This window comes from Amblyomma americanum, chromosome 3, assembly GCF_052857255.1.
Source record: "Amblyomma americanum isolate KBUSLIRL-KWMA chromosome 3, ASM5285725v1, whole genome shotgun sequence".
Taxonomy (NCBI): Eukaryota; Metazoa; Arthropoda; class Arachnida; order Ixodida; family Ixodidae; genus Amblyomma; species Amblyomma americanum.
In genome coordinates, this window is record NC_135499.1 from 47,790,995 (window position 1) to 47,803,704 (window position 12,710).

Here is a 12,710-nt window from a genome sequence, read left to right on the forward strand (position 1 = left end):
CTAGGAAGCCTCCCAAGTTTGGCAATCTCGAGGCTTCCGCTGCTGAGTTTACGGCCAAAGTCACAATTTTTGAATGTTCCACCATCACTGAACCGACCTTCACCGCCTACATTTATTAAAACATATTTGCAGTGGCTGTCCACAACAGCCATCAGCACTACTGAGTATGTGCCCTGAAATGAAAATATAGCACACACTGAATTAACAGTGTCGCACATACCATTACATAAATTTCAAAAACCTCTGCTGCAACGGCTAATGTGCGACTCCATGCTATACAACATGGCAGCTTCATTTACGCACTTAAACCTTAGAGCAATAGAATAAGGTTCTGTTCCCAGAAATCTAGTGGGAGACAGTGGTCGGTACACTGCAGCAAGGCCCTGTGCCTTTTACAGCTGCAAGTGAGATGTTCTTTGAATCTAGAAACTGCTCATATAGAGACAATGCCAGCAAGCGCTAGGTGTTAAGATCAACAAATGAAATACGAACATGACAAGTGAAACTGTAACAGAAAAACCAGGAAGTGTTATTACTTGCTCAATTATCAGTTCCATAAGGTGACAGCTGTCACATCACGTGTTATTGCACCTTGGCAAGAATCTTCCCCAGCAGTTAATGCCTTTGCGTTGTGTTCACTTCACAGTTACCCAACCCTGTTCCAATTTTATTTGCTGCTGGTACGTTACATACACTGTAGAAATGCTAAATGTGCACCATAATACGCTTCTCTTGGTTAAACCACTCCCTTATTCGCGCTGGAATTTGATGAAGAGATGGCACACGACAGTCTTACTTTTTTAATACCATGTTTGGATCACAAACTTTCCGTATTTGATCAGAATTACAAATGCGCATCATCTGCAGCATTGGCGTCCCATATCAAGCAGCTTTCGTACAGTGCGCATTTATCATTGCGACAGTCTACGGTCATTTAAATTTACATTGTGTACGGGCTGGCAGGCTAGGAAATCTTGAACAGTACTTGCTTCAAAAGCTGCACATGATAAGTTATATACTCAATGTAGGCAAGAAAGCGCGCGCAGTGACATATTTTACCTGTGTATACTGAACGTCTGCAAGGAAGCATGCACAATGACTTGTATTTTGCCTCTATAGGGCAATCATGCGAAATGCACTGTCAAAGCAACTTAAGCTTTGAAGTGCAACGCAGCTCGCAGTGGAGTGCAAGCTACCTTGATAAACACCAGCAGCAATATTTTGTTCGTGGAGTGATCACATAAACAGGCTTGCTGTGCTCCTGTGCGAACAATTTGCGAACAATTATCATGGCATTAATCTGTTCCAAGAGTGGATTACCTTGTAATTGTAATATCTGCTCCCAGAATTCGGAGGGCGGACAATAGCCACATGTTTGCCATCAACTGCTCCGAAGCAGTTCGGGAACTGCCATCGGTGGGTAAAATCATCTGCAATTCGGCGCCACTCCGCCTCTGTCGGTGTCTGGAAGAAGGCAACAAGCTCTGCTTTAAGGTGGACAGTAACAAACTTGCAAGACAAGTGTCATAACAGAAAGCCAATACCCAATGATATGTGGAATGCAATTTCTTTTCATTCCCTTGTTGGGGCCCATTACATCTGCCTGTTCCTTGTTCATAAACTGCCAAAATGTTGTAACGGCAAGAGTTCAAACTGTTGTATACTTAAACTGCCTACTAGGAATAAAGCCAACAATAAAATGTTAGCAATGTAAAGTTAATAAACCAGGGCACAGATACAATTTTGTACTTGCTGGCTGTAAGCTAGTAAAAAATAGACTGAGAACTATTAACGAGCATATGAGTATCAGCCGCTGTTGCAAAGCCTATGCGATGAAGCTTGCAACAGAGCCGCTACACAGAGGTACACATCTCTGACAGACAACCAATGCTAATTTTCATAGCAGATTGACGCACATAAATAACATCATGAGGCATTTGCCTTGTCATAAAGCACTTAAAATGAAATGCAATGGGTGACAAATTTTGCAGCCAAGGTTCAGCTCACCTGCATGGAGTGATCTTTTAGTTGTTCCCAAATAGCCCGACATGCTGCATGTATGCACCGCCTCGCAGTTTCTATGCCTACGCGGTAGACAAGGGCCACATTGGATATGTCCTGCCCTGAAGCCAGATAGCTACAAGACATGAGCAGGTTTTGCGCAGACGTAGCAAGCAAAGAATTTTCACAATATGAAACTGCAAGGTTATCGTACTGCAAAGTTACAGGTGCAACACACTGATGCACTAAAGCATTTCGACCACCATCTGATCATGTAAACTTATTCAATAAATCTGCCCAAAATCAACCTCCAATGTGACTAGTACGCTACATAGGTCACTTAAATTGCTATAAAAGAACAATACTTTAAGAAAACAAACACAGCACCAGCAGTCAAAAGATCATCTGCCTTCTTGAACCTGTTTTGTGTAGCTATAACTTTTACCACAAAGAAGTATGTGCACACACTGCCTACTAGCGACTGCACTTGCACTCCAGCGATGCCCTTGTGCTTCTCAATAACAAACCACGGGGCAATGCAACGAGAGTATATGTGCAAATTGATTGCACTACATTTATACACTCGGTGGCACATATTCAAAGATGCCACTTGATATATGTTCATGTAATCACTACAAAGTTCAGTCATACTGTACAAAAGAAACTGCTTTATATGTAATTGACCCTGTTTAGTTCCTCTCCTTTTAACTTGGCTCTGATCCCAGCAAATCTCTGCCGGTCTCAGCTTCCTATTTCCAATTTTTAAAAATATTTTGAGATGATTATTAAAAAGAATAGAAAAAGGTTATTCATACTCTCCACGTTGTTGCCAGTACACTACTAAATGTAACAACTGAACTTTCTGCATAGTATAACATTGTTGCTTATTGACGTGTTCAAAGACAGAAATCAAGTTCTACAAACCTCAAGGCTATTGCCAGTCTCTCCCGTGGCTCCAATGGCTCCCTCACGACATGCTGACGTGAGAGGTCTGTGGCCACGAAGCTCAACAGTTCATCAAAAAGCTTCGGGGTCATCCGGTAAAACTTGAAAAAGAGGTCATGATCTCCTTCTCGCAATCGGCGCATCTGTTGAGGAAAAGATAATGCAGTCGGGTCAAGAAAAAAATGCACATCATGACTGCAATTCTCTGTAATGTGTTATTGCAGGCCAAATGTTGTAGGTGATTTCTGTGCTTGATTTATTTATATTACATACTTTTTGTGATAACTGAAGTACTAAGTGCTTATCATAGCTGGATCTTGTTGAGGTGAGCGCTGCGCTTCTGCTGTGGAATCTTAAATATTTCATCGCTGGATCTAGGTAGCACAGATATGGCCCTGAATGCAGTGCCCGTTCGTTCTATTTACTTTCCTTACTCTGCTGAACACCCAACTTTTTAGAAGTTCGCTTCTTCTAGCAGCTGGCAAGTGTGGTGGTGAAGCTCGCTTAAACTTAAAGGGAAAAAAAACAGTTGCGTGATATTCGCACACTCCTCCCGAATAAAACGCTAAGTGCGTCCTGAAATAGATGAAGGAAAAAACTGCGTTATAGTCGTGTATATATGATCACTACGAGGTCCGTCTGGGCGGCTCAACTAATCTAATCCCACAGTCACGAAAACACTAATGTACAATTGTTCACCTGAATTTCTAATTTATTTACACGAAGGAGTATCACTGAAAGAAACGGAGGTACTTACAGCTGTGTGGTAGAGGCCTTCTTGCTTTCGCGCCATAAACACGGGCCGAACCCACCACCGTGGTTTCTTCCGCTGACGCCTCTCCTGTCTCCTCAGTATGACAATGCTCTTGTCATGATCCGCAAAACTCTCGTTCTTCTGCATACAGCTGGCATGATTGCACAGATGCACGTAGATGAGCTAACTAGCAATGGCAAATTAACTCATCCACGAACGGCATGCAGGAAAGAAACTGCATGGTATTGATGTTGTGTCGATGGTGCTGCAGATTGTAGTATAGAGCTGAGAAAACTGCGGCGGTTGCAGGTATACTATAAAAAAACTTTAACTAGTAAACGTCAATTCAGCTTACTGCCTAAACTACATATTGTAACGCTTTCAAAAGCTGAAAGCTTTGAGTGGCAGTCACACTGTTTTGGCCAGCATCTGCCTGTACGGTCTGGCAACAACAGAGCAGCGTGGGCACAAACGCCAGCAACGTGCGCCAGCGCCTAGTGCCATGGAGATGCGTACTGATTTAGACGCCCGTCCTTGCGCGGCACCAAGAGCGCCGACGCCCAGGAAGGGCCATTGGAGTTGGCCCTTTAAGGTGCTCGTGTCGCAGAAAGGCCGTTGTCGTCGGCGTCGTTGGCCGCGAGCGAAAAATGGCGCATATCAGTGGACACCTGAACCGCGCCGTAAGGAAAAGGACCTTCCTTCTGTTACGGCCCGGTTCGGGTGACCCTCGAGATATATGAGACAAGCGTCCTTTCCTTAAATTGGCCAAATGGCAAGGCGGCGCGCACTCCAGGCACTTCCGTGCGCTCCTTGGCAACGCTGCGAGACGCTTTTTAGGGCGTGCATGCCACATGCGTGCAGCGTTAAAGTTTCGCGTCTGGCATAACTTTTGCTTCCCAAATCCGGCTTTTTCTGTTGCGAGCGCCTAAAGACACACTTTGAATCGCAATTTTGATATTTTCCGAGCAAGTTGATGCGAATACATTGGCGTCGGCTTGTTTCAAAAATCAGACGCGGGCTACGCGCCGAGGTGGTTCAAGCACAAAGCTGTCCTGTCTGAATCTGGGCGCTGTGCGTGCCCGATCGTTAAAGGTATCCAACAAAGAAAAATCACCCGCAAAGTCCTGCGTAATTTAGCCATTGCTAGGCGACCATGCCGGAAGATATGAAAATAAAGTAAGATTAGGAGCCAGGATGGTTTCAGAGGAGGCCAAGGAACCAATACGAGGAAATATTATACTAGTCGAAATAAGGAAGAAATTGACATGGACAGGCATAAGATGCCAAGGCAAGATAATCGATGTTCGTTATGGGTAACAGGCTGGATTCTGAGTGAAGGAGTGAAGGAAAGTGTAGTGGACAGCCTCCCCTAGGTGCCGTTCCCATCACGTTCAAGGACCATAATAGGAACGCAGCTGCAAGGCTACTTATAAAATTCCTAAAAGGGATGACCTATTCGGGCAGTGGTAGGAGTTTTACTTTGCATCTTCGATTATGCCACACACGGAGAGCATTAAGCCGGATCATCCGTATAAATCAACCACCGGCACCGAGGCACATGTAGCAGGGATTGATAGCAAGTCAGTTGTGAAGAGAACACGTTTGCGGTGACAACCTGGCCGTAGTTAGCGCAAGGCATGGTTAATTACAGATCTCTGTAAAAAACCTTTCGGCTGCAATGGACGGATTTGTAGGGCGCTGATAATCTGACAGCCATGGATGCTTACTTTGTCACGAAAACCGTAGCCTATCGTCGTCTCAACCGCTGTATACTGCCTTGCCGCTCGCACAAGCTGTGCGTCTAGAGGGTCCCACTGCTCGTGGGGCACGGGCTTGGTCCAGTCGTAGAAGCTGCTGGAAATGGCGTTGAATGGCATGACTGAGGAATAGTTACGCTTCCTTGGCACGGGCGGGGTGTCGTTGTAGGAGCTGTTGGAAACGACGTTGAAGTTCATGAGTGGAAAAAACGCTCCTTTGGCCCGAACAGAAGGAAGGAAGGCCTCAGACGTTGCTGACACATGCCCACAACGGGGGAGTGGCCAAGACACAGGCGGTTAATTGCTGGATACAGGAACTTTTTGGAGGAAAAAGAAGTGGTAATAGTATGTAGTCTAATAGATTGGAAGACGGAAGGACAGGGGTCCTGTTAACTTGGAGATCGAGGACGGGACAATGGCTTAATGTGCATAATAGTATACAATGCCTGTAGTGTTTCAAGGCCGTAGTGAGTGAGAGAGGGAAAAAGAAATTGGAATGGGAGTCGCTGCGTTTCTTGAAGAAAATTTTGCACAGCAGAGCGCAGACTCTTGTCGCTTCGTCCAAGCAAGGAAGCGCCAATGTAAAGAACAACCGCGGAGGACACAGGCAAGCCCAGTTGATGAAATGGAATTTTCAAAAGACGCATCTTCAAATGAGAGAAGCGGTGGCAAAACAGCAGGAAGTGTTCTATTGTCTCAGGTTCGGCGCGAAATGGGCGCAATGGGGAAGCCGCCAGGGCAGATCTGAGAAGGTAGAAATTTAAAAGGGGAACCCGGCAACGCAAACGCGTGAAAGAGACCTCTAGTCTGCGCGAGCGCCAGTCTTTGCTACTCCAAGGGAGCAGAAGATGCTGATATTCGGGAGATGATGTAAGAGCCTAGGCAGCAAATTCCTGAAATATTGTGTAGCTGCGAAACCTCAACGCAGCTGTATATGCACACGTTGGCAGGACAGACCAAATTGGGCCGCAGAGAGAGGCTCTTGCTAAGGAATCTGCAACCTCATTTAAGTGAAAGCCCATATGACCTGGTACCCAAAGCAACCTTACCGAATTTAGATGGAGCGGAATCGGGAACTTAAAGAGGCGTAATGCGCGAGACTCAGTGGTTGATGATAATGAAGAGCAAATGGACAGAGAGTCTGTCATAACCACGACCTGGGAAACGGTAGTTTCCAATTTTCGTAAGGCTAAGATTACTGCTCATAATTAAGCCAGAAAAATTGAACAGCGCGCTCACGTGAAACGATATTCGCTGTCTTCTTCGTCGATTCGAACCGTGGCTGCCGCGTTTCGATGGAGGCAAAACACAAATAATTTTGACCACCTGGCGATTTTTAACGTCCGCAGACTTCGCAAGGCGCCCCTATGCTTTGCGATGTCAGTGCACGTTAAAGATCCCCTGGCGGTGGAAATTATTCCGGAGCCCTCCACTACGGTGCATCTTTCCTTCTTCCTTTTCTTCTTTCTTTTTTCTTTCATTCCTTCTTTCCTTCTATCTGTCTTTCTTCTCCCAGTTCCTCTTTTAATATTTTTTCTTACGTCGCGGCTCTGGTGTGAGAAAGATACTGCGCCTATACTACGCCTATCGCCTATCTGTGCCCTCGTGCTGTGCGTCGCGCCAATTCATCTCTGGTGATTTTAACGCCCACCATAGTGCGAGGGGCAGTGCGCGCCACTCCGCGCAAGGAGACGACCTGCACGACGCAGCAACATAGCTGGGACTCACCCCCTTGAACACCGGCGAGCCCACCTTTCGACGACGCAGAACACCCGGCTCCTGCATCTACGTTGCCTTCGAATCCAGAGGCATCGAGGTGACATGGCGCCGATCACCATCTCTCTGGGGCTCGGATCATTACTCCATCCTAATCGAACCCACTGCATCAGAGGCGCGCGCCAAACGTACCTACTCCATTACCAACTGGAGTGCGTTCAGGCGGGCGGTAGACGAAGCGGTGGCCACTGGCGCCCATCCCAAACCCCTATCCCAAACCCAACCCGAAAGGACTGGGAGGCGACCTTGTCTGGCTGCTGCAACATCCAGGCTCAATGTGCCTTAACGCAGCGCGCCCGGGCTGCGGCCACCGCCAATGGGGTGCCTGACTAGGCATCCCACAAGTGGTTGTAAGGACGTGACCCTTCAGGTCACGACCCCTAACACCTCTCTCTATAATTATTAAATGTTTCACCACCACCACCACCACTGGCGCCGACTGGGGCCGATTAATTAATAATAATATTAATCTTTATTTGCTCCATATGATCTAGTCCGAAGCGCCCTAGCAGCATCCCATCGAGCAGAGGTAAGGGCATGGCAGCCCACACCTGATATGAAGCTGCTCGATCTGCGCGAGAAGAGCGATCGTCCAGAGCGACAGGCGCGACGGACTGACAGAGCCGCCTACTGGACTGTCTACAACCGCCTGGAGGCGGTAGTGCGCCGTCATGCCAAAAAGCTATACCGCCGGCAGTGGGCCTCACTATGCCAAAGGAGGGAGGAAGACGTCAGCTCGCGGAGGCTGTTTGACACAGCGAGGCCCTTCACCGAACCACAGCCAAACCGACAACCGCTGGCCGCCCTCGCAATCTCCAGCGGACTCAGCTTTGAAGAGCTGGCAGTGCGGTTTTTCGGCCGGTTCACGCCGCCCAGCCCCGCAAACGCAGCTAACATAGTTGCTCCTGAGAGCCTCGGAAGCAACGCCAGTCCCTCTCCCGTCGCCTCGGAAGGTCCATGTGATGCCTCGTTCACCGCGGGACGGAATAGTGCGCTGCAGCGCTGCCGCCGCCTCCCCTGGGCGCCCGGACTGGTTGGGGTGACATACTAGATGCTGCGAAAACTGGATGCGCAGCAACGACAGATCCTCCTGCAGCAGATCAACCTGGTGTGGGGACACGGGGAGCTACCGGAGGATTGGCGAACCGCGGTTATTTGTCCCATACGAAATACAGGGCGCCCACTTATGGAACTGAGGGGATACCGGCCCGTGGCATTAACATCGTCGGCAGGTAAGCTCTTGAAACGCATGGCGCATGGCGGAGGCTGATTTGTGTGACGAGCGGCAGACGGGTTTCCGTGGGATGCGGTGCACGGCTGATTCTATATCTGACGTTGTTACAAAGCTGGAGCATGCCAGGGTTGCTGTCCACGTTGCGCTGCATCTGCCGCTACTGACGTCTCGGGAGCTTTTGACAACGTTCACCGCGCACGCGCACCAATTCTAGCGCTGCTTGAGGGTGTCGGTGTGAGCGGGCGCTTTTTCGATACGTTCACGGCTTTCATGCGCGTACGAGTAGGAGGTAAGCTCTCCAAGCCTCGCCCGGTGGACTTGGGCGTGCCGCAGAGCTTTGTAGTTTCACCAGTTCAGTTTAATGTGGCCATGTCAGTGGTGCGGGCCTCCCTCCGCACGAACGGCCGAAACCATGTGTACGGGTCCATATATGCTGGCAACATAGCTCTGTGGTGCCGGGGACCACCGGACGAGGCGCCCCGCGTGCGAGGGTGCCTTCAGGGAGCTCTGACCGCAATCGATGTCAGCTTGCGCGGCCTTGGTCTGTCGCTGAGCTCGTACAAATCTGTGGCCATGACCTGCGTTTCGCGCTCAAGCGCGCACTTTGCGCCACTGCCACTGGACGGTGCTCCGATTCTTTGGCGTAAATCGGCGAGTTACCTTCGCCTGGACATCGACTGGCGCCTTTCCGCCCCGCGGCGAGCAAGGCATGTCTGCAGTTGAAGACGATATCCACCGCCGTGCTCAAGCTCACCGCTCGAGGCCAGGACATCTCCCAGCAAGCTGCGCTGCGGCTATACAATGCCGCAGCTTTGGGGGCGTTGCTCTATGCGCGGCCGCTCATCACGGTGCACAAGCCGTGCTGGAATAAACTCGAGCGCCAGCACAGCAAGTTCCAGGGCGTGTGCCTAGGCCTGCCCAAAAACTCGCAGTGCGCCGTAACGTTGGCCGAGGCAGGAGCGAGGCCACTTGACCTCCAAGAAGCGCGCAGGGCCCTGAATCACATCGACCGGTTTCACCGCGAACCGGATAGCGGCTCGCTGCTGCAGCGCATGCGCTCGCACCCGCGCTCACAAATGCGCGTGGCGCTGCTCGTGTATGAGCAATTGACTCAAGGCGCTCCCCCCAACGGCTCCTGCGCGCCCTGGCCTGCTGCCTCAGAGGTACAGCGAGAGATCGTCTGCATCTCGGCAAAGCGGAGCACACCCCTCTGTGCTGTGCAGCAGCTGGCCAGACCCGTCATACACGAGGAGCTCCAGGGCCATCTCCTCGTGTACACCGACGGCTCAGTGGCCCGCGACATCTGATCCCTTGCTGCGGCGGCTACCATCCCCGCCGTGCGACTGCAAAACCAGTGAACGCAACGTTTCTGGGCTCTTCCATCAGGGCGGAGTTGATGGGGATCCGGCTCGGGCTGTACCTGCTGCTCACCCTCTGCCCTCCGCCGCCCTAAGCCGCCTGCAATCCAGCGGCCGCGGTACCCCACTAGTGCGGGAAATTTGCTCGCGCAGAGAGGCTGCGCCGTGCGTGCACAGCGGGTGCCCAGTCACAGCTGCATCGCCGGCAACGAAGAAGCTGATGACCTCGCGATCGCCGCACATCATCTTCCTGCCAGTTATCTGCCCCTTGCGCTGGAGGCCGTGCGTGCAGTCATCCACGGCCATCTCCGAAGGCAGCGCATTGACCCACGCTTTGCAGGAGGTGAGCACATCGACAGCATCACCGGCTGTTGAGCACTTACGCTGTCGCAACGTGTAATGTTCCTCCGCGCGCATTGGCTGCATGTGGCCCGGGGAACGACGGGTGGGTCACGGAATCGCGACGAGTCTTGTGTGTGACAGATGTGGTGCAGTGGAAACACTAGAGAACCTGCTCTTCAATGTGCCGCTTTTGGTGATGCTCGCGGCGATATGCTTGCGGCCTATAGGGCGCTGGGCATACTACCAGACTCCCTCAAGACGCTTTTGTGACTGCAGGGCAGTGCGCGCACCGGTGAGCGAATCTTGGTGAGCCTCTGTGCACTCCTCGAACAGACGGGCTTGACGGCCCGCCTGTTCTCCGCCAGGTACTTACAGGCAGTGACCGAACGCTCCGCGACTTCTACCTTGTACAATTAACAACTGGATGCCCCACTCCAGTTGTAGTCAACATAGTTGCTGTGTGCGTGTGTTTTTATTGCTCCATCATGGACTAATCACGCACACAACCTGGACACATTTCTTATTGTGTAAATAATGTGTGTATATTACCTCTCTTCCTATGCTTCCTTCCTTAGCCCTCACCTTTTCATTTCATTTCTTCATTGTGCCTGCTATCCTTTATTTCCGCTGTCCCAGCTCAGGTGCTTCAGTATGGCAGATGCCGGAGTTAGCAAAAATCTCTTCCTTTTGAGGCGAAAAGCTTCGCTGCGCTAGTCAACACCACGCTTCGCGCGAGTCAGCGTTTGTCGGACCACGAGTGACGTCACGCACGGCGCAGGTGGCCGCCGCCGACTCCATCGACTGACCTTTCGTTTTTCTCTCTCTCTCCCTCCCTAGTCACTACTGCGCATGCTCCACTAGTAGCACCAAGCCATTGGTGTTCCGCTGCTGTGCAGCGCCACGCCTTTCCTCGAAAATCCAACTTTCAGTTTTCTCTTTCTCCTTTCCCTTCCTCCTTCACCCCTTCCTTTACGGCGCGGTTCGGGTGTCAACCGAGATATGTAATACTGTTACTGTGCCATTTCCTTTACTCAAAAACCAAACAAAACAAGTGAGCCGACGGCGTTCATAGAGTACATTGGCGTTGACTACCTTGCAAACATGCGCCCCATCTCCTTAACGAGCTGTGTCGGCAAGCTTTTCGAGCATGTCATTCTAAATCGCCTGCAACCGTTTCCAGAAACAACAGGCTTTCAATCCAACGTTCAATTTCGCCTCCGTCCAAACATCTCGGCGCAAGACGTAGTTCTCCGCCTTAAAGAGTCTCTCCTTTACACTAAGCGCCGTAAAGCCGCTAAGCGAGTCATACTGGCCCTGGATATTTATAAGGCTTTCCCCAAAATAATGCATGACCATATCCTGACGACATTAGCCACCACGGACTGTGGCACCCGCATATGATCATATGTTCGGGCCTTACTTCAGGCACGCATGGCAAAACTCTATCTTGGGGATGTGGCCTCTCTGCTTTTCCCCCTGCCTAACCGGGGAACCCCACAAGGGGCGGTCCTATCACCTTTACTTTTTAGCATTGACTTAGCGCCACTGCCAAATGCCCTTGAAGCTATCCCAGGGCTCCACACAGCCATATATGCAGATGATATAACCCTCTGGACAACGTGAGGATCCATTGGAACAGCCCTGGATATCCTATCCTGCAAGCTGCCATAGACATCACCACCACCAAATTAGCAAACACAGGTCTCCATTGCGCTCCAAATAAATCGGAACTATTGCAGCTGAAACCCCTGCCCAGTAACCCCACCATTGAACTGCACATGTACGGGAATCCAGTGCCCATTGTGTCTCAGGTGAAGATTCTCGGCTCTCTCATTAACAACACACTCGATGGTACCGCCACCGTTCAGCTCTTGCAAAGGCAGACAAAGCGGGTGGCTGCACTAACCAAGCTGGTGGCAGCCCGCAATCATGGGTTGTCTGAACGCGAGTCGACCCTCAATATGACAAATGCATTAATCGCCAGCTGCATTACATACCACCTCCCATACCACATACTCAATAAGCGCCAAATACAACAGGCAGACATCCTAATACGCACGGCTGTCACCTCCGCCCTATGTCTTCCACGGACGGTTATCATGAAACGCCTCCTGGCCACTTGCACCCGCAACACAGTGATCGAATGAATAGAGGCTCAATGCGCCAACCAATTAGTCCGCCTGAGTCGCACGAAACAGGAAAATGCCTACGGCGACAGCTCCGTCTCAATGCACCCATTCCCATCCAAACAAGTCCTACACCTTACATGATTTCTCTGCGCACGCAGGATCACATATATCAGAAGCCCCTACCGCGCAATATGAGCGCTAGCCTCCATCATGTTAGGCGGCAGGCTCCAGAGAGCTATTACACCAAAACATACAGCAACCGCTCTGATATCCTTTATGTCGACGTGGCAGAAAACTCTAAAGTAGGATTCTTCACGCAGTCGCAGCCTATGAAGACGGCACTGTGGGGGCCGCCGCCACTATCTGAAGTAATTCACCTGCAGAGGCGGAACGAGCCGCCATCGCACTTGCGAT

At 50.5% G+C, this 12,710-nt stretch overlaps 1 protein-coding gene across 1 annotated transcript in view; it reads right to left on the reverse strand.

The window, feature by feature from the left end:
• Positions 1-5,577, reverse strand: part of LOC144123709 (uncharacterized) — a 29,613-nt gene extending 24,036 nt beyond the window's left edge. The window contains exon 1 of the mRNA XM_077656487.1: positions 5,428-5,577. Within this exon, the coding sequence (XP_077512613.1) occupies positions 5,428-5,577 (150 nt within the window). The remainder of the gene's footprint in view (positions 1-5,427) is intronic.
• Positions 5,578-12,710: the final 7,133 nt, after the last annotated feature.